Raw genomic sequence first — 24803 nt, forward strand, 5'->3', positions numbered from 1 at the left:
TAGTTTGTGGGCTACAGCCTGCTAATGAATCGACCACAGTGAGTTGTCAAATCCCCTTACCATTTTACAGACAGACTTTGCCTCCTCAGAAAATTTATGGGAGTACACCTCTTCTGTCTCCAGGACTCTCCTGTCCACCTCTTCTCTCTTTACCTTCTCTTTCCTTCCACGAAAGGGTGATTGTCCAGCAATCATTTCATAAATGAGGCAACCTAGCCCCCAGTAGTCAGGGCTGAGGGTGTATCTCTGATTGTTCAAGACTTCTGGCGCTGTGAGGGACAAAGACACATCTTGTGAAAACACTTAACGTTTCTATAGAAAAATAACTCAACCCCCCTAGCCCTCTTATTTCAATGACTGAATATACAGCTGGAGAGAACTGTGGGGAAAAATATAAGAGTCCCTCCTGGCTTCTACTAGCTGAGTTACAGAAAATACAGAATACAGCTATTCATGCAGAAGCATATATAAAAATACAGCTGGGGTTTAAAAAAACAACAACAAAAATCAGTGGAAGCCAAATATTTTTGACTAGCCCAATCTTGAAAGTTCATAAAGACTTTACATTTAAAAAAAAATGACAAACATTATTTAAACAAAAACAAAATTTCCTAAAAAGCAAATTCTGTCCTTTGGATCAGTTTGTGTATATATTTTCATTTAAATACAAACATCTACTGTGTGCTGTATATATACTCACTCTGCATACAGTCACTTTCCAACATGTATGTTTACTCTCTGAACACAAACACATGGTCCTGAGCTACACACAGATTTGCACCAGGATAGCTAAAGATGTGCTTTATAACTTATTTAGTTACTTAGATGCAAGTCTACCTGTGGAATACAAGTGGCTAAAGTCAGTTTGTTATCAACTTTAGCCAAAACATTTTAAACCACTTTTATTCCAAAATGAGTGTCCGCATACAGATTTACATTGAAATAACTCAGTTGGTTTTAGGAAACTGGGTTAGTTATATCAGTACATGTTTGTGTGTAGACTAGCACACCAACTCTCTCCTTTTCACACAAAGTCTCTCTCTGTCTGAAACACACAAAGACTTGCTCACTCTATCACAAACACACAGAGAAAACCTCTCTCTCTCTCACACACACACTCGCTCTCTCATACATGTACACACACATACTTTTTCTCTTTCTAACAGATACACAGAGTCTCACAGTGTATGTCTGTACTCAAGTGGATGTGTGATTGTAGCAAGGGCAGGCATACACATGTTAATTTTAACCCAGCTGGCACAGGTAACAATAGTAGGGAGAGATGATGGCATAGACTTCAGCACAAGCTAGCAAGCCACGTACAAGCCTGCTGGGGATCCTGGATATGTACTCTGGTTGCTAGCCCATGCTGACATGTCTTCATCACCATGGATATGCCTACTCATGCTACAATCACACCTTCACTTGCAGGGTAGATGTCCCCTCACACTTTAATACACACACATACAGTTCTCCCCCCTCTAGTACACATTAGCACACACACACACACACTGTAGTTAACGCTAGTATAACTCTACTGACTGCAAGGTTCAATTTAGCCCACTCACACATTCTCTCTTTATGTTGAAGAGCTCTGCATTTGTAACATGCTAACTGAATGCTGACTTGTTTTATATTCTAAAGCAGGAGAGAATTAATACCACGCTCATTTGAAGACCATTGCAAAATTTGAAACCCCTTTGGCAATCACCAGGAAATTGGAATCAAGCCAGAAGAAGAAAAAACAGCCATCCCTTAATATAGCCCCTTAAAAATACTGGAAAACTCACAGACATCTCTACTGGTTTGATGCTCTGGTCTTGTAGAACAGTTTCCTATAGATTTAGTTAATCAGCACTCCAGGCGGAGCTCCAAAGTCACAAAAGCAGAGTAAACTATCAATAAAATGAGCTACTGAGGTACTTACCCATATACCCTACTGTTCCTACCCTTCCACGGATTGAGTCACCCTCTGGGATTTTAACAGCTAGACCCAGGTCAGATATTCTAATATGGCCTAAGGGGGAAAAAGCAAATATTAAAGTGCAGTCCTCCAGTGGCTAAAACCACAAAAGTTACACTCAATGGACCACTTTTGAAATTCACCTGAATGCTGTGAGAAGAAAAATGTCACTAGCACTGACTTTGAAAAACTACAGTCAGGGCGGGAGAAATGATTTTGGGTGACACTCAGGGTTTTGCCTAAGAGCAATGCAGTGAAATTAAAAAAAGGAAGGTTTAGGCTGAATGGCAGTGAAAAAATCCAAACAGTGAGGTGTGTTACACTGTGGACTAGTCTTCAGTGCTTGACGTATCTAAAACTGGACTGGAATAAAAACAATGGTAGGTACATTGTCAGGAAATATCTTGCATTGACCTAAGGGGATGGACAGGTTGACCTAATTGGTCTTTTCAATCTCTAACTTTTATCACTGTATGATAATTTACCTTGTAAAAGTAACTAAATTTGGTCCTGAATCTATAACTAAAGCTCCACTTTCAGGTCTTGTTTGCCACATAAGAGTCTGTTCCTTGAGAAATACTATTTAAGAGCCCTGAAAACCTGGAGGTCATTACTACTTATATCCAGATTTTGGAAAGTCAAAGATTGGGGAGCATGTGAGTAAAGGAACAGATTTTGAAATTATATTTGCCCACCTCCCCCATCCCCCGACCATATTTTTAACTTAAATCAAATTATCTCAGAAAGGAAACCACTGAACAACTATGGAGTATATTTAACATAGAAATCAGCTCAAGTACACTGCATTTTACAGCAGTGTTTTCATTAAAATGTCCAGTAACTTTACAGATCCCTAGTCTATAGTGTATCATTCCTTTAGAAAGGTGGGAGAGTCAAGACTGAGATAACTTGGGTAACTTAATCTATTTAGTCCATTAAGGTTCCTACCGCAATCCCATTTCTGTGGTATCAGAGGACCAAGTAGGTAGCAATTTGATAGTTCACTAAATTATAAATGGCCTAATGATTTAGTAATGGTCTGAAGGCTGCATAGGCTTGAAAGCCACAGTTCAAATGGAAGCACATCATATACATGATGGTAGTCACTCATGTCCTGCACCAGGAAACCTGGCACTGGCATGGTCAGTGCTGAGCCAAAGTCATAGGAACACAGGATTTCCCATAGACTTCCTGCCTCAAAGAAAGATATACCTGCCCTTTGACCAATTCTGCACCGCTGTAAATGGGGGAAATTTCCTTCCTGACCATAGCAGTGATTAGTTTATGCACTGAAGCATGAGACTTGATCATGGCAGGTTGCAGCTAGCAATGGGTTCACTGGTTTGAATAAAATGACAGCTGACAAACAGGGGGTAAAGTACCTCTGAGAAGGGAGTTGGGGGCATAGATTTCACAACTTCCTTCCCATTGTGGAAGTAATGTAGGGAAGACACTGGAAAAGGCAGACCCATTGCTAGGAAAGCCATTGTCCAAAGGAACATACTCTGCCATGCAGCCTAGTTTCCTCAGCTGTGTAGCAGTTTTTGTGTAAAGTTTATCACTTTATGCATCCCAAGACACAAGCATTAGTATCTGATGAGCCTCTTATTCACTTGAGAGCATTATTTGCCTTATTACAATGTGTCCTAAAACTAACTTAAGCTACTCTCCTGTGAAAAAAATATCTCTAAACCTCTGAGACTTACCATAATCATCTAGCAGGATATTTTCTGGCTTCAAATCTCTGAAAATGAAAGATAGCAGTTATTTGCATGAGAGTGGTTCACAAGCCCAGTGCAGGGTATAAGTACATATCCTGCTGGCGATAAACCAGTTGGGAGTCAACTGAAACAGTAAAGAACTTGTAAAACCAATATGAGACTCCACTATTTATTGCACAGCAAGACTGAGTCCATATATGTCTTTTTCTGAACTGCAGTTAAATCGTTTCCCCAAGGAAAGACTTCACTTCATAATTTGCTTTTTAATGGATTCAAACTGCCTTCTGATAGTTGGCCTGGCACATGTTATAGGCCGAGATAGTAGCTACCCCGCCTGTAGTTAAGGTTGCCTGACAGTTCCCATCCTAAAATCCCATTTTCAGTTGCTTATAAATTTGGTCAGTTATAACCATTCAGGCTGAAACTTTCCTAGCCTGGTGTCTGCCTCAGCCTGTTTTTTTTGTTTTTGTTTTTGTTTTGGAAAGTTTCAGCAAAAATGGTTCAGAACAAGGGAAAATATGTTGTTTTGCCCATGGTAAAAATCTTTTTACAACCATGTCATTGAGAAGCTCTAGTGCCTCCATGGTTGGGAGTAAGGGCTTGAAAGTCGACAAAGAGGCTGCCTTGGTGTCAGGGATGTGTCTTTTGCTATTCCTGTTATAAAATGCCCAAAGATATAAGCCTTTGAAAAACCTTGGTTCACACAAATGCAGTAGAGATTTGATAGAATTTGTCATCTCATTCTTAGAGCAGTGGTTCTCAACCAGGAGTCCGGGACCTCATGGGGGGGCCACAAGCAGGTTTCAGGGAGTCTGCCAAGCACGGCTGGCATTCAACTTGCTAGGGCCAGGGCAGAAAGCTGAAGTTCCGCCATGTGGGACTGCAGCCTAAAGTCCCACCACCCAGGACTGAAGCTGAAGCCAGAGCAAAACCCTCTGTGGTGTGGGATCCCAGGCAACTGCTACCCTCGAACGACGGCCCTGGCTTTTATAGGCAGAAAAACAGTTGTTATGGCACAGCTAGTCCATGGAGTTTTTATAGCATGTTGGGGGGGTCTCAGAAAGAAAAAGTTTGAGAACCCCTCTCTTAGAGGATTCCATCTGCACTGAGCATGCTCCATCCCCTCACAGCTCCTATATGCTGGCCAGACTCATTCCAGGGCTGCTGGGGCTGAGCAGAATTTCTCCTGCAATGCTTCTTCCAGCGGCTGTGGGCTGCTGTCATGCCAGGCTCTAGAAATGAGAGCAGGGACACTGTCTCCTATGTTTCCAATGCTCTCCCTCCCTGCTGACACCCAGGCATAAAGAAGGAAAAGCCAGAGTCAAATGCAGAGGGCACATAGGATGGACTTGAATGGAGAAGAAGGAAGTAAATTGGGACAAGGAGTCTGGGCGTATGTGCAGAGACTGGGTTTGGGAGCAATGCGGATGTGACTGGGAGGGGACTGGTTGGGCAAGAAGCCTGGGATGGGGAGCAGTGGAGGGCAGGAAGACTGAGATTAGATGAAGATCCTGAAGGTGAGGGAGACTGGGACTATCTGGGGAATACAGGTTTGGGAATAGGCATCATATTGCTCGCAATAGACCAAGTTCTTCCCCCTATAACTGTGTTAAAGTAATGGGGTTGAACAGGGTGTAAATTCAGGTACAATTTGGATCACTGTTTTTTAAAGGCCCCACCTGGATTTATGAATATATTAGATTCCCCATTAAGAAAGATTTCTTTTCAAATTGTGTGTGCATGCGCAGATGGGTGTGTGTGTGCGTGTGTGGGCAGTGGGTGTTAGAAGGAGAGAAATCTGCATTGCAGAAGGCCCACACACCGTACAGAGTCCATGCAGGAGTGCTCCCTGATATTTCAAACTGGGCTATTGGAATAACTGGAGTTCTGCAATCATTGGATAGGGGTATTTTATAATCTGACAGTGCCGAGGGCACATTTGCAAAACCTATCTTGCTCTCGTTTATTATTTTAAGCAGAAACACATGGTGCCACAAACATTCTTTTTTGCCCTTTGCCAGTTAAAAACCCTCTTGACCTCACAAGACAAACTTTGCTGAGTGCCCAGTGGTACCGAGCCTACTTTTCAAACAAACAGTACTCAAATATGTGAAGGGGAGAAGAATGCTGTGGAGAATGTATGACTTTATTTTACATACTACTGTGTGCTTCTCTCTCAATGTTAACCAAAGGCTCTCCGTGTTGGAGCCATGTAATAAAAGTCATTCCCCACATACTTTTTTCAATCTAATTTTAAACTCTTAGGAGCCATTTCCTTGAGGAGCCTAGATTCCATCCTTTACTTTCATTTTCAATCCTGTCAGCAATCCATCACATTTCATGCTGCAGGATCAGCCAAGTGAGGTAGGAAAAAAAAATTCCTGCATGTTCAGGTGAATTCAGAAATTAATTTTGATTTGAATAGGAGCAAAGATGGTCTTGTGATTTACACTCTGGGCTGGGTCTCAGGAGACAGTGATTCAAGTCCCAGCTCTGTCACTAGCTCCATGTATGACAAGGCATGTCATCTTTCGGTGCCCCGGTGCCCTATCTGTAAAATAGAGGAAAAATACTTCTGTTCTCCTGGCCTGTATTTGTCTTTTAGACTGTAAGCACCTCCAGGGCAGAGACTGTCTCTTATGCATGGTCTACACATGAATATTTTAATGGTATAACTATGAATTTTTAGAGTGGTGTCATTTTTTTACCGAAATAGTTATACTAATAAAAGCCCTACTGTGAATGCAGTTATAGAATCATAGAAATGTAGAACTGGAAGGGACCTCGATAGGTCATCTAGTCCAGTCCTCTGCACTCATGGCAGGACTATGTATTATCTAGAGTAGACCAGCCCTGACAGGCGTTTGTCTAACCTGTTCTTAAAAACCTCCAATGATGGAGATTCCACAAGCTCCCTAGGTTATTTGTTCCAGTGCTTAACTACCCTGACAGTTAGGAAGTTTTTCCTAATGTCTAACTTAAATCTCCCTTGCTGCAATTTAAGCCCATTGCTCCTTGTCCTATCCTCAGTGGTTAAGAACAACAACTTATTACCCTCCTCCTTACAACAACCTTTTACGTACCTGAAGACTGTTTTGTCCCCCCTCAGCCTTCTCTTCTCCAGACTAAAGAAACCCAAGTTTTTCAATATTTCCTCATAGGTCATGTTTTCTAGACCTTCATGTTGCTCTCCTCTAGACTTTCTCCAGTTTGTCCACATCTTTTCTAAGTGTGGTGCCCAGAACCAGACACAGTATTCCAGTTGGGGCCTTATCAGTGCTCAGTAAAGAGGAAGACCTACTTCGTGTCTTGCTTACAACACCTCTACTAATACCTCCCAGAATGATGTTTGCTTTTTTTGCAACAGTATTACATTGTTGACTCATATTTAGTTTGTGATCAATTATAACCCCCAGATCCTTTTCTGCAGTACTCCTCTGTAGGCAGTCATTTCCCATTTTGTATTTGTGCAATTGATTATTCCTTCCTAAGTGTAGTGCTTTGCATGTCTCTTTATTGAATTTTATCCTATTTATTTCAGATCATTTCTCCATTTTGTCAAGATCATTTTGAATTCTAATGCTGTTCTCCAAAGCACTTGCAACTCCTCCAAGCCTGGTATCATGTGCAAACTTTATAAGTGTACTCTCTTATGCCATTATCCAAATCATTTTTGGAGATATTGAATAGAAATGGACCCAGGACAGATCTCTGCAGACTACACTCAATATGCCCTTCCAGCTTGACTGTGAACCATTGATAACTATTCTCTGAATATGGTTTTCCAACCAGTTGTGCACTCACCTTATAATAGGTTTGTCTAGACTGTTTCCGTTGTTTATTTATGAAAAAGTCATGTGAGACAGTATTAAAAGCCTTATTAAACTTGAGATATATCACATCGGCTGCTTCTCCCCCATCCACGAGGCTTGTTACCCAGTCAAAGAAGGGTATTAGTTTGGTTTGGCATGATTAGCTCTTGACAAATCCATGCTGACTATTATTTATCACCTTATCTTCTAGGTCCCTACAAATTAATTGCTTAATTATTTGCTCCATTATCTTTCTGGGTACAGAAGTTAAGCTGATTGGTCTATAATTCTCTGGGTTGTTCTTTTCCCCTTTTTATAGATAGGTGCTATATTTGCCCTTTTCCAGTCCGCTGGGACATCTCCCCTCTGTGACACTGCACTCCATATTCTTCATAGAGATATTATTATGATGATATGATTATGGCATAATTATGATGTATTTTATGCAAGATAAGTCATGTGAGGTGTCACTGTAAAGGTTATGATTTACTGAATATGATTATCCTATTTGTATGCATGTATCATTTTTGTACCTGAATTTGGGGATATTGACTATGTATCTATATTACAAATGTGTTTATACCTGGAGAATGCCCACTAGGCAAAAGGCTCTCAGTATAGATGGCTGGTGAGAAGGGCCCATTCAGGTTAATGAGCCATTAGGAGAAAACAATAGGCCTTAGAAGGCCCGGGAGCCTTCCTAAGGACCTTACAGACAGCCTCCGAGTTATGGCTACTGCGACACTACAGGGACATGTGACCAGGTTACCTGGTGCTGGACTCCATCTTGGGATATCAGTGTTTTTCCACTGACTGGTGTGGGAACCAAGCTTTGAAACAAAGGAGTCCCGCCATATACAAAATCTATTTAAGGCAGGGGAGAGACATCATCATGGTTCTTCACTGACTCCCCACCCAAAGAGACTCCTGGAAACACTTTAGGAACAAAGGCTGAATTGGGGGAAGTGCTGGCCCCAGTCTAAAGGGATTTTTAGCCTGTGAATGGAACACCTGGGGATGACAAGCTATAAGCCAGTGCACCTTGCTCCTTAAGAGTCTGCAACTTGCTTGTATAATCACTTATGGTGAAGATTTGCTATTCATATCCGATCTATATAGTATATTAAGTTTAGTTTGCATGTGTTGTTTATTTGCTAGTTAATCTGCTTTGATCTCTTTGCTATCACTCTAATCACTCATAATCTATCTTTTTGTAGTTAATAAACTTATTTGATGTCTTAATCCAAACCAGTCTGTGTTTGGCTAAGATGTCTGGAGAAAATCTAAGCTTGGTTACCACAAATGTGCATGGTCCTCTTCACACTGAGGGAGAGGCAGACCGGGTGTTAAACCCATATACTGGCCAGATTTGACCAGGGCAGGATGATACTGCTGGACTGGGGTCCTAGGCTGGGAGGCGGATGGTTAGAGAGCCTGCATATAAGTACAGCTGGGTGTGTTCCTACCCATGTGAATGCTGGTGAATGTGCAAGCTTGGAGGGCTTTGCACTTGTCACAGCAGGACAGTATGAAAAGGAGCCCAAGCTGGTGGGTCAAGAGGGCTCAGTGATACCCCAGTTCCAGGTGGCACCCCAGGGGAACCTGTCATGACCTCCGCCATGAGTTCTCAAAGATAATTGCTAATGGCTCAGAGATCTCTTCAGCCAGTTCCTTAAGTATTCTAGGATGTATTTTGTCAGGCCCTACCAACTTGAATACATCTAACTTGTCTAAGTAATTCTTAACTAGTTCTTTCCCTATTTTAGCCTCAGATCCTACCCCATTTACACTGATGTTCATTATGTTAGTCATCGGACCCCTGCTAACCATTTTGGTGAAAACTGAAACAAAAATTACATTTAACACTTTGGCCATTGCTGCATTTTCTGTTATTGTTTTCCCCTCCCCATTGACTAATGGGCCTATCCTGTCATTGGTCTTTCTCTTGCTTCTAATATATTTGTAAAATGTTTTCTTGTTACCCTTTATGTACCTAGCTAGCTTAATCTCATTTGGTACCTTGGACTTTCTGATTTTGTCCTTACATGCTTGTGTTGGGGTTTTTTTATATTCATCCTTCATAATTTTACTTATTTACTACTTTTTATATGACTCCTTTTTCAGTTTCAGGTCGTTGAAGAAAGCCTGGCTAAGCCAGGATGGTCTCTCCCCATACTTCTTATTTTTCCCATGCACTGGAATAGTTTGCTCTTGTATACTTAATAATGTGTCTTCAAAGAACTGCCAGCTCTTATAAACTCTCTTTTCCCTTAGACTTGCTTCCCACAGGATCTTACCTACCAATTCTCTGAGTTTGCTACAGTCTGGTCCCTTGAAGTCCATTGTCTTTAATCTGCTGTTTTCCCTCCTACCGTTCCTTCGAAGCATGAACTCTATCATTTCGTGATCACTTTCACCCAAGCTGCCTCTCACCTTCAAACTCTTAACCAGTTCCTCCCTATTTGTCAGAATCAAATCTAGAACAGCCTCTCCCCTAGTCACTTTCTCCACTTAGACAGGCATAGGTATCATACTGATATAAGATTATTCCCCTTCCCATAGTGGAATAAGCTGTACAGGTATAAGCACTCTTATACTGATATAACTGCATCCACAGTAGGGAGGTTGTACTGGGGTAGTTAAAGCTGTACAAGGCCTAACTATATATTTCTACAGTGCCTAAAACAATGCGGCCCGGATATACAGTAGATGGGAAACTCCAGGCACTACTGTAACATAAATAATAATTAATAATTCAGCTGGGTCCGCAGCATGCTTGCTTTCCAGGAACAGTTGAGCTCTACTATTACAAACATGGTTGAAAAGTGAAATTTAAGCTCAAATGTTTGACTAGTAACAGGAAGTGAACTCTGAATTGTATATTTAATTGTAAATATTCCAAACTGGACACATTCTCCTCTGATGGTATTGGTTTCAGAGCTATCTAAAAATGAATACATTTTGGAATTTTTGTCAACTACTTGCAAACATTTTGCAAATAGAGTAAGAAGTGAAATGTGATGAAAAAGTGTGTTGTTATGAATTATTCACTTGGCTCAAGCTGTGGCATTTTAGTTACTACATTTATTGCCCTATAGTGCCGTTCGTAAGACCCAAAGCACTTAATAGAATTACAAATAATGGGCCATTGCTGAAACTTCCAAAATAGTGCTGGAACAGTGTCATGGGCAGGAATGTAATGTCACCCATCACCATCACTCCTCTCAGAAGTTTCCTCTCCCAAAATACTCCCTGACACTCCCTGTGAGAGTTAGCAAGATCACAGCCAGAACTGGTATAAAATTGCAATAAATGCTTCATTCCTTATCCTATTCCTCACAATAAAGATAGCACCAGACGCTGTATGGCCACATTCATGATTTAAATTGTGGTCTCATGTCAAAACACATTATCTTCCTGGAAGTAATGCCCCTTGGATGGTACCTTATCAATACACAGGACCTCTGCAGTATAGAATGCCAGTAATAATGATTTCACAAGCCAGGCTCAGGAAAACAAACATTACATATTATTTTAAAGTATATTAGAGCGCCATTTGAAAAAAAATATTCCTGGCATCCATGGAAATTGACTCTGCATCCAGCCTGCTGATTCAGCAAGAAATCCCTGACCTCTTCTGCAAAAGCATTTGTACATGGTGTCCTGGTGCAATGAGATGTTCAGCCAATATGGAGGTGGAGAGCTCAGACACATTATCTGTCCTCCTGCTCTGCACCCGATGTGCCATAAAAGAGTGTTTAACCCTCATCAAGAACCGCATGCTGAGTTTTTCAGGCTTGGGGTCTTTTTTTGCCTACTAGCTGCACATTCGACATCCATTCAGCTTGACGCTGCAGACCTGGATCAAGGTTATGACATGGTCTATAGCATGCCTCACTTGCATGACTTCTCTGAAGCTCAAATCAGTGTCCTTTCATTCAGACACCTATTGTTTTATTCACCCTACTGGAAGGAAGAGGAATAAATCCCTCACCTACTGGAGGACCACATGCTTTCTAATGTCATTATTCTTTTCTTTTCCCTGCTTATAGGTCTCCCTGCTGACTGACCTGTCCATTTGCAACAACAATGTTGCTTCTTGAGGGAAAGAAAGAAAGAGAAAGCAAGTGAATGAGAAACCCACAGAGAATGCCTAATGTGTCGTTCTGAAGGGGCCGAAGAGGGGAAGGTTGGGTGGGGCGGGGAATTTGGTCTGTAATTATCTCATGGTGCTGCATATTCTCAGTACACCTGTGGTGTTTCTGAAGACAGTGTGATGGGAGGGAAATATGCAGATTCTCATCTCTCACCACGTTTAAACCTCTCTGGTCGTTAAGAAAAAAAACATATTTGGCTACCTTGACGGAAGGAAGAGGGATAATCCCCCTATCCACAACTCCTTTTGACTTTATTAGAGTCACTCCTGAGTTACACCAGCATTCATGATAGGAGAATTACACCCAGTGTGTTAATTTAAAAAACAACAACAAAACTCAACCATGTAGTTAACAAACTATGTGTGCATAATCACTCTCATCATTTTGCTTGCATGTTACATCTCTTTCCACCATCCTTTACCTTTGTATTTTTAATCTGTACCCTTCTGTCTTCTTTTCTGTTTGGGAAGTACGTAGCACATTACAGTCACTACCACAATCTAACTAGTAAAAACGGAAGTTTCATGTCCCAGGATAATCTCTGTATAATACTGACTAAGAAGTAGTTTAGGAGAAATAACTCCTACAGAATCTGTCTAGGTTTTATACATGCAAGTTGAGACAGGATTTTGGAAGCTTTAGTGAGTTCTATATAGTATGTTCTATATCATCTATACAGAATGTATTCTGTAAAGCTACTGCTTCCTTCCATTATTATTGTGTCTTATTGTATTCCTCCAAAGCCCTGAGAAATCCGAGACACTGCATAAGCATGTAGGAGGTATTGCACTGAAATAGGCCCTACAATTCAAGCTTCACCTGATGACTATCCCAAGACACTGAGGAAAGCTTACCTGTATACCGTGTTTTCTCTATGCAGATCTTCCAAGCCACAAAGAATCTCTGCTGCATAAAACAAAGCTCTCTCCTCCTCAAAGCCTGGGTTGCCCATGTTGTAGATGTGGAACTTCAAGTCACCCCCATTCATTATGGTCAGAACTAAACACAGTGCATCCTTTGTTTCATAGGCATAGGCTAAGTTAACCTAGAAAGATAGTTGTAAAATAGCACTTGCAGTTCTGTCATAAGTTGTGTTGAAGTCATTGCTAACTTTTGTACAGTAAAAGTGCCAAAATTTGACAACAGTGTGTTGTAAACAAAGCAAAGTGCGGAGAAGATAGAAGCCTTCTTGCACCATCAAGCTTGTTTTACAAAACCACATTAAACCCCCCAGCAATTAGAATATGATGGACTGATATTTTGAATCCTCTGGGGCCTCAAGCTGGTGCTTTAAAAATAGCTGCGTAGGCCGTACTTTGCAGTTGCAGCTCCGGCTGGAGCTCAGGCTCTGAGGCCCACTCCCTTCCTTACGTTTCAGAGCCTTAGTCACAACTGCAAAACACTGTCTCTACTACTATTTTTAGAGCAAGAGCCCTGCTGGCCTGAGTCTGTCAATCCATGCTGGGAGGCTTGCTCCCGCTTGCTCCAAAATCTATGTAGACATACCCTCAGTCACAGGACGGTAGGGTTGCTGACTGTCTAATCGCACAAACCCAAACACCCTTGCCCCGCCCCCTCCCCGAGGTCACACCCTTGCCCCACCCCTTCTCCGAGGCTCTGCCCCGGCTCACCCCATCCTCCCACCCTCTGTCGCTGACTCTCCCCCAGCCTCACTCACTTTCACCGGGCTGGGGCAGGGGGTTGAGGTGCAGGAGGGGGTGTGGGCTCTGGGCTGGAGCCGAGGGGTTCGGAGTGTGGGAGGGAGCTCCGGGCTGAGCCTGGGGCAGGGGGTTGGGGTGCAGGAGGAGGTTTGAGGTGTAGGATCTGGGAGGGAGTTTGGGTGCGAGAGGGGGCTCAGGGCTGGAGCACGGGGTTGGGGTGAGGCGTGCAGGCTCCGGCCGGGCGGTGCTTACCTCAGGTGGCTCCTGGAAGCAGCAGCATGTCCCTGCGGCTCCTAGGCTCAAGGGTGGGCAGGCAGCTCTGTGTGCTGCCCTTGCCTTCAGGCACCGCCCCTGCAGCTCCCATTGGTCACGGTTCCCAGCCAATGGGAGTTGTGGAGCTGGTTCCTGGGGCGGGGGCAGCGCACAGAGACCTCCTGGCTGCCCCTGAGCCTAGGAGCCGGACATGCTAGCCATTTCCGGGAGCCACGCAGAGCCAGGGCAGGTAGGGAGCCTGCCTATGCCCCACTGCACTGCTGACCGGACTTTTGGCCAATTAAAATCTCCCGGATTGCTTTCAATAGCAACCAGGAGATTGAGGCCGATTCTGGGAGACTCCTGGCCAACCTGAGGGGGTTGGCACCCCGACAGGACAGACCAGGCCCATATTGACTAGATGTTTCCTGCTAGCCAAGCACCCTCATCTTCGTCTTACTGGGTTGAGCCTCAGCCAGCTCACTCTCACCAAATCCCTCTCTCACCCAAGTACTGGGAAATCAGGCAATCACTGGGGATAAACATAGCTCAGCCTGACACAACCCCAATACAACTGGAGACTGCAAAGAGTAAACATTTTAAATTCCCTAAATAGAAGTAGCCACCACATTTGATGCACGTCTCACATACTACAAGCCAAAACTAGAATCAGTTGAATGGAAAAGAGAAGGGCTCCGGTAAACTGAGTAAGCATTACAGAGTTGGCCAGCTTCCACTGCCACTATGTGTACCATGAAGCCAATTGGAGGCACTGAAGTCAACAAGAATTATGCACAGGGACTGACAGTGTAACTGGACCCAGAGAGAGGAGTTCAATACTCACTACAAATTGACTATTGACTTTTTCTAAAATCTGCTTTTCATTTAGTGCCATGGATTCGCCTTTCCTCTTTTTTATTCTCTTCTTCTCTAATCTTTTGCAGGCATACATTTTCCCTGTCGCTCGGACTTGGCAAGCACAGACCTAAAAATTAAAGAGAAGGGAAAAACAATTACTTGGGTAGCTTAAAGAAAATACCCTTTATCTCTAAAGTTTAGTACCTCACCGTCTGATTTGTCTGCAGGCTTTTTTAAGGGCTTGCTAATGGTGTGAGAGGCAGTGTAGCCTACTGCGTAGGGCACAGGACAGAGCATCCAGAGACAAGGGTTCTCACCCTGGTTCTGGAACTGACCTGCTTTAGAAACTTACTGTAGTCATTTCACCTTTCTATACCTGTTTCCACTCCCACCCTTTGTCTGCCTCGTCTACTTAGGGTATGTCTACACAGAAGAAAAATCAACATGGCAGCAAGCCTCAGAGCCTGGGTAAACTGACTCGGGCTCACACTGCGAGGCTAAAAAGAGCAGTGTAAACGTTCAGGCTTGGAGCCCAGGCTCCAAGACCCTTGCTGTGTTTCAGAGCCCAGGCTCCAGCCAGAGCTGAACATCTGCACGACTATTTTTAGCTCCACCGTGCGAACCTGAATCAGTCGACCTGGGCTCTGAGACTTACTGACGCAGGGTTTTTTTGCTGTGTAGATGAACCCTTAGATTATACACTCTTCAGGGCAGGGCCCTGTTTCATACTGTGCATTTAGATGATGCCCTGATCTAAGCAGAGGCCTCTAGTTGCTATTGTGATACAGATAATAACTGCGTGAGCATGATTCAAAAGTAACTAACAAACAAAACAAGAGTCATTTCTGTAGGTGACCCTGGAGGGTTATAATCTTATGAAATGTTAACAGAAAACTGTCAGCAATTAAGTGGCTAAAACCATCCTCTTTCTTATGAAAAAGATTTCTTTTAACCTGCAGTGCCTGTGAGGTGAGAAACATTCTTAACAGAAGCTTTCAGAATTACTCACCTCCCCAAAACCACCTTTTCCTAGTACCCTGTACTGCCTAAATGTGTTTTTCGTTACTGGTTGCCTGAAAGAAAAGGAAATATAAAAAGAAACTCTACATTTAATGCACTCTCTAAGATTTATTTATTTCAGATCATACTTTCGAAAGAACAAAATAGCTAAATATTGTATAATCACATTATTTCAAGGCAATCACATTATCTAATAGACTACATAATTATGTAATTACATTACTGCAATACTGTGTATGGCTTGAACTTTTCAATTCCAACATATTAAGCTGTAATAAAATACAACACATTAGTGAGTCACTGGTGTGCAGCATAATTTCTGACAAAGTCTTAGGAGTACATGGGGACCTGACTTTCCATCATATAGGGTTTTAAAAAAAAAAAGTATGAGGAGTCAGAAGAGTTTGAAAAGACACAATCATGCTATGAATCATCCGATAATTCACAGGTATCTATTAAGGGTCAAATCTTGCCCGTTCCTCCATGGGCACAGAGTGCCTTACCTTGGGTGGAAATCCTTCAGGCTCACTGGACTGATAGGGAGCCTGTGTCCCATTTGTGTCATGAAGTCAAGCTTCTCAGGGACTCTTTCTGTGTCCTATTGCAGTGGGGTTTAGTGCGGGAAGGCAGGAATGGAATGGGCAAGGAAGAGGGAATTGAGCAGCCATATTTGTAATGTACTTTCCCACTGGCCCAACTCAGTCTCATGTAGTTGTCATGAAAGCCTGTTGTTGTTATTTATTATTTGTATCACCACAGCACCTAGGTCATAGACCAGGACCCCACTGTGCTAGGGGCTGTGCAAACACAGACCAAAAACATTAGTCCCTGCCCCAAGGAGCTTACAATCTGCAGACTGGTTTTCCATTCAGGCCTGTTTCTATATTTATTTTAGAATAACTTCTATAGAACTTCATCTCTATTAAATGTTATACAATTTTCCCATAAAAGGCAGACCTCCAATCCTAATTCTAACATTTACCTCCCTTACATTTTTATAATTTGCTGGAGAATATTTGATTTCAAATACCTTACTTTTTAAATCACCACTCTGTCACTAAGGAATGAAATAAAACTATAGTAAAAGCTACTGCTAATGAATATTCATATGAACCCTATAGTAGCTTTGTTTTGCTGCTGTAGGGCAGCAAACTGAGCACAAGTTAAATAGCATAGCTGTGAGACCAACACAAAGGATGTGGCTGATGATAACAAAGGAAGTAAACATTAAGGTGAACCATGTTCATTTGTGCTCTATTTTAAAAAACAGCAAGCGTGAGGGAGGGAGAAGGAAGCCTTATATAAATGAAATGGGAATGGACCAAACTGGAAGGGGAAAATGTGATTTTCAAGCTTCTACGAAAATATTGCAAACACTAGTAGGATTAAAAGCACCAAATAACCGTGATAACTATGTATTTGCCAGTGTCCCTGGAATAAACTGAGCATTTAGCTGTTCTGTTGAAGCCAACAGGCTCTCAGAATGAGCTGTTAATCATTCCATGCTAGTGAAGTTGTCTTTGTTTAATGCTGGAAAGTCTCTTCAGTTTCCTAAACTAAGTGGGCTCATCTGATGTCTTGTCAAGTTTGTTTGTTTTGGTTTTGTTTTTGTTTTTTTTTTTTGGGGGGGGGAATAAAAATCTTCAATGCATTGGACAAAATTCCAAATCCTAGATGTGACAGTAGACTGAAAAAGGTCAGACTTGATAGGAAACATCTGATCTTTTTCAATTTAAGTGGAAGAAAGAAAATAGAGCATAACAGTGAACACTGGATGCTCTGGTTTTCATGTGGAATATGGCATGTACTGACCTGAAATGACTGACCATCAGCCAAATGGTATTTAATTTTAAGAGCTAGATTTTTAGCTGGTGCAATTGGCACAGCTCCGTTGATTTCATCTGAATTTTGCTGATTTACACAAGCTGAGAATCTGGCCCTAAATCTTCTCTTGTAATTCACAAAAAGAAAAGGAGTACTTGTGGCACCTTAGCGATGAACACATTTATTTGAGCATAAGCTTTCGTAAGCTACAGCTCACTTCATCGGATGCATGCAACCACTGCATGCATCCGATGAAGTGAGCTGTAGCTCACGAAAGCTTATGCTCAAATAAATTTGTTAGTTTCTAAGGTGCCATAAGTACTCCTTTTCTTTTTGCGGATACAGACTAACACGGCTGCTACTCTGAAATCTTGTAATTCAGTTTGTGGAAAGTGTGGAATGCCTTTAACTCAGAGTTACAGACACCATTAGCCAGCGGCACCAATCCGCTGTGGCACCAGCCAACAAAGAATACACGTTTCTTTGTCTTGGCAGGTCAAAGCCCCTAAGGATTCCTGAAAATGAAGTGTGCCTGGAAATGTGTACCTAATAATTTTGGCCCTAGGACACATATGCTGTATTTTCCTTTGTGTTATAAAAACAGAAATAGTGGGTCCTCCAAAAAGTTATCATAGATCTGTCTTGGTCATCAGCATTCAAAGGTTAGCTACGCAAAAGGACGGCTCAAATTGCAGAATGTTTTTTTTTTTAAATGGTACCCAGTGTACTGGAAGTTAAACACTACAACACACTAGCCATAGCTAGGGTGTTTTTCTGTTTTATTATTAACTTTTCTAGCAAGCAGAATCTGGTTTAGCATTGCTTATCATGCTGTTTGCAAATGTGAAAACTGGAGATTAGATGCACATCTAAAACTTCACATCATAGACACATGTAGGTAGGATGTAACTGCTAAAGTGGGTCATTTAAACATATTTGCAACAGGATGCAAACATCTATTTGTCTGCAATGAAAAACTTTTTGTGACAGGGAGCACAGTAACTATGAGGGAAGAGATTTTTTGAAGCCACATAAGTAAATTTGGATACCCAGTTCCCATTAATTTTAATGGGAATTGGGTGTCAAAATTCCTCAAGCAGCTTTGAAAATCTCATCCTATAGGTCTATGGTGCACAACCCACATTCTGCAATATAGCTTCCCAAGGTGTTATCTGTGGCCTACAACTTCAATATAGTCTGGTCTACACCTAAATATTAAATCAACCTAGCTACATCACTCAGGGCTGTGAAAAATGTCACGCCCTGTGCAACATACTTGGGTCAACCTACTGTAGATGCAGCAAGATCAGCAGAAGAATTGTTCCACAGACCTAGCTGTCGCCTCTCGGAGAGATGGATTACCTTCATCAATGGAGAAACCCCTTCCGCCAACATAGGAAGCATCTACACTACAGTGCCATGGCGGCATGTGCCGCAGTATCACTGTAGTGTAGACATATCCTCACTATCTTGAGGAAAGTGGTATTCTAGAGAGTGGAGGGAAGAGGAGGAGATTATTCCTGAGTCTGTGCACATACAAGGAGGACCACTGCTATCTTGGCTATAGTTGGTGTAGACTGGTTCATGGTTGGAGGAACTCACCTAGTGGGTGAAATGGGATCTAGCCCTGAGGTAAGTTTGATTCTTATCTGGTTTCATTCTGCAGGACAAAGCCTCAATCGGTTTTTTGACCCTTCTAACAATGGGCACTTATGACCAAATACTAAGCTTGGGGAAGCCTTTCTGAGAAGAATGGAAATCCTGAAGCATAGCTTAAGGGCGCAGAGAGCATGGCACAAGGGGTCTTTGTGGAGGGAAAGAGGGAGAATGGAGGAGAGCAAAATCTGAGAGCTGTTATATGGAGTCTAGGAGGCAAGAGGGAAAGCCAATGGGAAGGGAGGTTCTAGTAAATGTCTGGATGGTCAGGCAAATTCTCACTACAATAATTTATGTCATTTCCCCCATCCCTCTTCTCATTCGTTGTAATTTTACGTTCTAAAATAGTTTGTAACTCAAAGATAGGGCCAAATTCTGCCTTTGATTTAAAAACCAGTGGGAGCAACGCATGCTTTTTTGACACACAGACTGCACGTTTTGCATAGAAAGTGAAAATATATATATTTTTTAAAAGAGCAGTGCTTACCTTTCCAACCACTTCCACTGCAGAAACCTATCAAAGTACATGCTGCCTAGGTATTCTTGAAATGGCTCTCCACTTAGGTAGTCAAGGACAGATCTGTCTCAGATGAAAAAGATATATAAGCATTTTATAATCCTGAACTTGAAGAAAAAAAAAAGGAATTTCAGTCTTGCTCTAAAGCAATGTTGCTTCGTTTATTTCCACCTTGTTTTAGTCACAGTTTTAATCAGTAGGAGCTACACTGGAACAATGTGTCATGTACGCTGTACCTCACCATGTGTGGTACTAGTGTGCCGCCGTGTGTGTTGACAAAGGCACTGGTTCTGAAACTCTTCAGCTGGCTGGCACCAAGAGCCGGTAACAATGGTAGCTAACAGTGAGGTCACATGTAGGGGGCATGTAGGTCTTGATCCAAAGTCTATTGAAGGCAATGGAAAGGCTCCCATTGACTTTTTGGACTTTGGATTAGGCCCTTAGCCACTAGGGCAGTTAATAACTTGAGGAGGGGGCCAAACCAAACCCCACCGGAGTCAGTCTTCCTGAACTTTGGGGAATGTTCAGATCTGGACTCAAACTTTCTGGCATTGACATCTCAATTATCGAGTGACCATCAGGGATGCTGTTAGCTAAAGCAAAGGAGTCAGTCATAACTCATGCTTTTGGGAAGAAGTAATTTTAGTCCAAAGAAAGCAAAATATTACTGAATTAAGCCAAAGGACTGCCCAAGAGCTATGTTGTTAGCAGAATGAAACAAATGAAAAAAGTGGGATGGGCCTGTGGATCTGGACCTGTGTCAGGAAGGGGCCTTGGGTGGTCATGTTGTGGATGCAAAGCTTTGGTAGAAAGCCAGTGAAAATGTGCCAGAGAATTAGTGTGGGATAGGCAGCAAGTGGCCAGAGGCAGAGAGAAGTCCTGTCAGACTGGCTGAGGGGCAGGGCTGAGAGAAATAAGATGAGACAGGCCTCAGGCATTTATGTGCAGGGTCTGCTGCTGTATAACTGATTGCTGTCCTGTCCTTTCAGGCCACTGCTGATTGGTGAGCTAGTACCTTTGCTGGCATGTCATCGGGGGGCAGAGCTTAGCCCAGCGTGGAAGAGACACAGCACAGGGAATGAGAGTTGCTCTCCCCGCAGCCTCACAGCACAGTGGCCCAGAGTTACTTGAGGGGAAAAGGAGGCATCTAATCATATAGAGTCTAAAGATTAGTCAATCAGGGCTCCTCTGATAGCTCTTGGTCTCCTGATTGGCTAGAACTGCTGGAACTAGTCTTACCTTGTGACCCACCAGTGCAATGGAAGGCATGGCATACTTTCTAGCCAAATACACTTTAATTTAGAAAAGGATTTCAGAGACAGAAAATGACATCCAGACAAGTACAGGTATAAACCTGTCGACAATGACGACATCACACAAGAACCTCTCTAAGTAGAACGCAGCTCTGAGAGAAAGGAAACATTTCTATGGTATGTCCCATTGAGGAACAAGTGTGCTTTGGGACTAGGTCTTCTCATTATCTAACTGATATGGTTCTCGAGCTGAGCAAATTATTCATTGTTAATAATTTATCTCCTGAATTTAGCTTTTCTCCATTCATTAATTGCCCAGGAGCCATTTTTAATTTTCTGGAATTTGTTGTTTGATTGAAATTATTTCCTAGTAATTCTTGTTTTGTAGATTGTGAATGAGGAGTTAATTGTTAGTATTTTACATTCAAGATTCCAATTCAAGTTGTCTTGATTAGTTTTGATAGGACACACAGGTCATGTGGTATATGTCTCAATGACAGCAAATATTTTTTCTCAGAAGTGTAGTTTACAGAAGAAAATCTCAATATTAGCGGGTTACTAACAAAAAGAAAAAAAAATCCAAAATCACACCTAGACCCAACAAGATAACAGTGGTACATGCCACCGTAGCTATTAAAAAACAAAACAAGGGAAACACATGCAAATATATATATTTCTCCAGGGGATCAGTCTTATCCATGGAGATGTATTTGAAATAAATCCTTGCTACAACACATAAAGGCAGGCAAACATCACATTTCATAAAATCATAGAATATCAGGGTTGGAAGGGACCTCAGGAGGTCATCTAGTTCAATCCCCTGCTCAAAGCAGGACCAATCCCCAACTAAATCATCCCAGCCAGGTCTTTCTCAAGCCTGACCTTAAAAACCTCTAAGGAAGGATATTCCACCACCTCCCTAGGTAACCTATTCTAGTGATTCATCACCCTCCTGGTGAAAAAGTTTTTCCTAATATCCAACCTAAACCTCCCCACTGCAACTTGAGACCATTACTCCTCGTTCTGTCATCTGCTACCACTGAGAACAGTCTAGATCCATCCTCTTTGGAACCCCCTTTCAGGTAGTTGAAAGCAGCTATTAAATCCCTCCTCATTCTTCTCTTCTGCAGACTAAATAATCCCAGTTCCCTCAGCCTCTCCTCATAAGTCATGTGCTCCAGCCCCCTAATCATTTTTGTTGCCCTCCTCTGGGCTCATTTGTGTGTGTCCTTTCCCTGTCTGGGTTTGACTATGCACACTTCCAAAATTAACATGGTGCAATACATTTAGCCCACACCAACAGCAAGTTTTTCAAACTTCCTTTTGAGCCCATTCCAGTTCATGTGAAATGATCAGCATTTTAATGAATGAGGTTTCATAACCATTTATGAACTGAAACAGATAAATTAGCCAGTTATCTCAAATTCTTCTTAATACAGAACTCAACTAAGTGGTGTCCAAAGCTTGCCATCTAGTAATTAAAAGCTTCACATATTATAACAAACAATGGCTGCCTTTCACCAGTTATTTGCTTTTTTGTTGCCATCCTCAGCATCAACAGAATACATTTTACAGTAAACTGTCAGCTTTGAAATCAAGTTCAGAAACGGAAACTGATATCAGGTTTTTTAAGTCAAGCAAAGCTCTGCCTTTGTCATCTTCAGGACTCATGCACTCAATTGGGGTAAGTTATATCAATATCCCAGCAGACACGAGGCCAATACAAGTAAACCAATTTGTTATAACAGAGGGCCAGAAGTAATCCACACCTTTTCCCAACGCAAAGCATAACTGAAAGCAGAAAAGGTCAACAACAGGAGCCAAATCAGTGAATGACAGCAGAGCACATTTTCAAATCCGCGTTACATCACCTAGGAAAAACAAAATGTGCTCAGCCAGAGACCAGATGGGACTGTTTTAGATGTTCCCCCCTTTTCATATTTTTGTTTGTGTCTGATCTACTAGCATTAAACATACTAGGATCGGTGTTTTCAAATGCAAATTGCATACTGGGAACTTTAGGACACAACAACACAATTGCTTCACCTCTGCAAAACCGATAAGCCTTTTCCCAGACAAAAGGATTAAATAGTGCACACACATTTCAACTCCATAGACAGACTGATGGTATTATTTTTTTAAAAGCCCCATCCTTTTGTTGAAGGTTTTCAGGAAAAGCCATGCAGGCAACATTTGCACATTCCTCTGTATAAATGGACTGTATAACCACTTAATTTTTATTCACTTTGAAACAGAGATGTTTTCTTTGGATTCATTATCATTGTACCTCTTTCCACACAGCATGAAGTCTAGGGCTGGTTCACTTGGCTAGAACATTCTGTCAAATACCTGAAACACTAAGTTCCTGTATGTAGTCTGCATAGTGGAAGGGAAATATTTACTATATTTTATACAGATGAAGCAATTTCATCACTTGTCAGTTATTTGTCTGAGAGTATGAATGTAAATTTAAGAAAATGCAAGGTGCAGATCCAAATTAAAATTTCCTCCCCTTATCTGACGCGGTCTTTTACAAGTCTGACCACTGCAACTGTGTGATCTTTGGAAGTCAAGTTATACTTACTTTGCACAGTGAGAAAACAGCTCTTTGCAGGGGCTGATTTCAAGTTTTTCCTCAGTCTGCTGGACAAGATCTTGACTGACTTCTGCAACATAAACTGGGGACTAGGGAAAGACGAAAAGAGCAGTGTTATCTTTGTTATAAGGCACAACCGATTCCCTGCTAGCACATTAAGACATATTCATTAGCCAAGCTCTTGGCCATTCTAAGTCAGCTCCAAGGGTTGTGTAAGAGCAATTGAGAACTGAGTCGTGCTGCAGAAAAGTACGATACTGTAGTAATTTGCTCTATGCTCCACTGTATCCCCACATGAATGCGATAACCTTTCATGCACTCTTCTGTACTTTCACCTCATCTTGATCTCCATGGATATGCAAAAGATGCTGGCCTGCCAACTCTATGAGTTCACAGACCACATTTTACATCCCATGAAAAACCTGTGATACTGAACTGCATAGGGACTAGTCCTTCATTCTTTAAAACAAAAGAGAATTCTGGCAGTGTTTTCATCTCATTGATACTTCTTTGTGTTGTCTAAAATAATCCATTTTTTTCCCAGCAGGAGCTCAACATAAACCAAGAGCAGAAAGAATGTATTTTATTTGTTTATTCAGATTTACATAATATTAAAAAGACACCTATACATGAATCTGGGCACCCGAACATAGTTAGTAGTACATTGAAATCTCAACACATTAAAATAATCATTTCAGACAGGAATTCTCCCAGTCAACTACCTACAAGAACTCCTTTCCACCCTTCATTGCTGTAGGAAACATACCTTCAGCGCTCTGCAAAATCCCTGTCAAACAGATGTCTTTTGCAATGTGCCTGGAAAATCACCAAATTGGTCTATTTCAGAGCAGTTAACAGAAGGGACTTGTTTTTGGAGACATTTCATACATTTGCATATTGATAAGAAAACTGTGTAATTATAACATTTGAATGAAATCTATCCATCGATCTATAGCTATCACTATAGCTATATTTCATTCACCTTCTTATTTGCGTCTGTGCTTATTTACACGAAGACCACCCCTTCCATATTCAAATCAGTGGGATTTGAGCACCTACCTCCGTTCGAGATCCCAGCCATATGTATCAATCAAACCCTCTCAATATACGTTCAGGAGGAGCCCTAACGCTTTGTAAAGAAAAACTTTTCATTCGTGACCATGACCACCAGATGGTGCTGAGTGGGAGGATCAAGGCAGTTAACCACTCGCTTCTAACCAGATGGCCTGGGTAGCTCACGCTTGGTTTGTGATATCCTGACAAGTATTGTAATAAATTGCAGTGATAATTGAGCAAACAATGGACGCAAAGGAGAAGGGGACAGGAGTAAGTAGGAGCAAATCCCCAGCTTGGTGAAAGCTGAATGAAATCTTTCTTTTTTTCTCTGCTGAAATGAGAATACGTTCCTGATTACAACAGGGAAGCATATTCTGTGCTCTGCTGGAGTATTTTTAAACAGGGCTGCAGTCTACTGTATTGGGCAATGGAGGCTCAGAGTTTAGCATTTTAATAA

General features: G+C 41.9%; 1 protein-coding gene across 6 annotated transcripts in view; it reads right to left on the reverse strand.

Annotated features, from left to right (window-relative positions):
* GRK5 (G protein-coupled receptor kinase 5) overlaps positions 1 to 24803 on the reverse strand; it is a 222736-nt gene that overhangs the window by 23045 nt on the left and 174888 nt on the right. For 5 of the 6 annotated variants that reach the window (XR_012160063.1, XM_073354222.1, XM_073354225.1 and 2 more), the window contains 8 exons: positions 23279 to 23379; positions 19412 to 19504; positions 15434 to 15497; positions 14411 to 14551; positions 12508 to 12698; positions 3670 to 3707; positions 1928 to 2017; positions 61 to 269 (listed from right to left, as the gene is read on the reverse strand). Coding sequence is in view for 5 of the 6 variants with exons in the window: in XM_073354222.1 (XP_073210323.1) it covers positions 61 to 269; positions 1928 to 2017; positions 3670 to 3707; positions 12508 to 12698; positions 14411 to 14551; positions 15434 to 15497; positions 19412 to 19504; positions 23279 to 23379 (927 nt within the window). In the remaining variant the exon portion in view is untranslated. Of the gene's footprint in view, positions 1 to 60; positions 270 to 1927; positions 2018 to 3669; positions 3708 to 12507; positions 12699 to 14410; positions 14552 to 15433; positions 15498 to 19411; positions 19505 to 23278; positions 23380 to 24803 lie in introns of those variants that run through there. The other variant, XM_073354226.1, reaches the window with a different exon arrangement.

This window comes from Lepidochelys kempii, chromosome 7 (assembly GCF_965140265.1).
Source record: "Lepidochelys kempii isolate rLepKem1 chromosome 7, rLepKem1.hap2, whole genome shotgun sequence".
Lineage (NCBI taxonomy): Eukaryota > Metazoa > Chordata > Testudines > Cheloniidae > Lepidochelys > Lepidochelys kempii.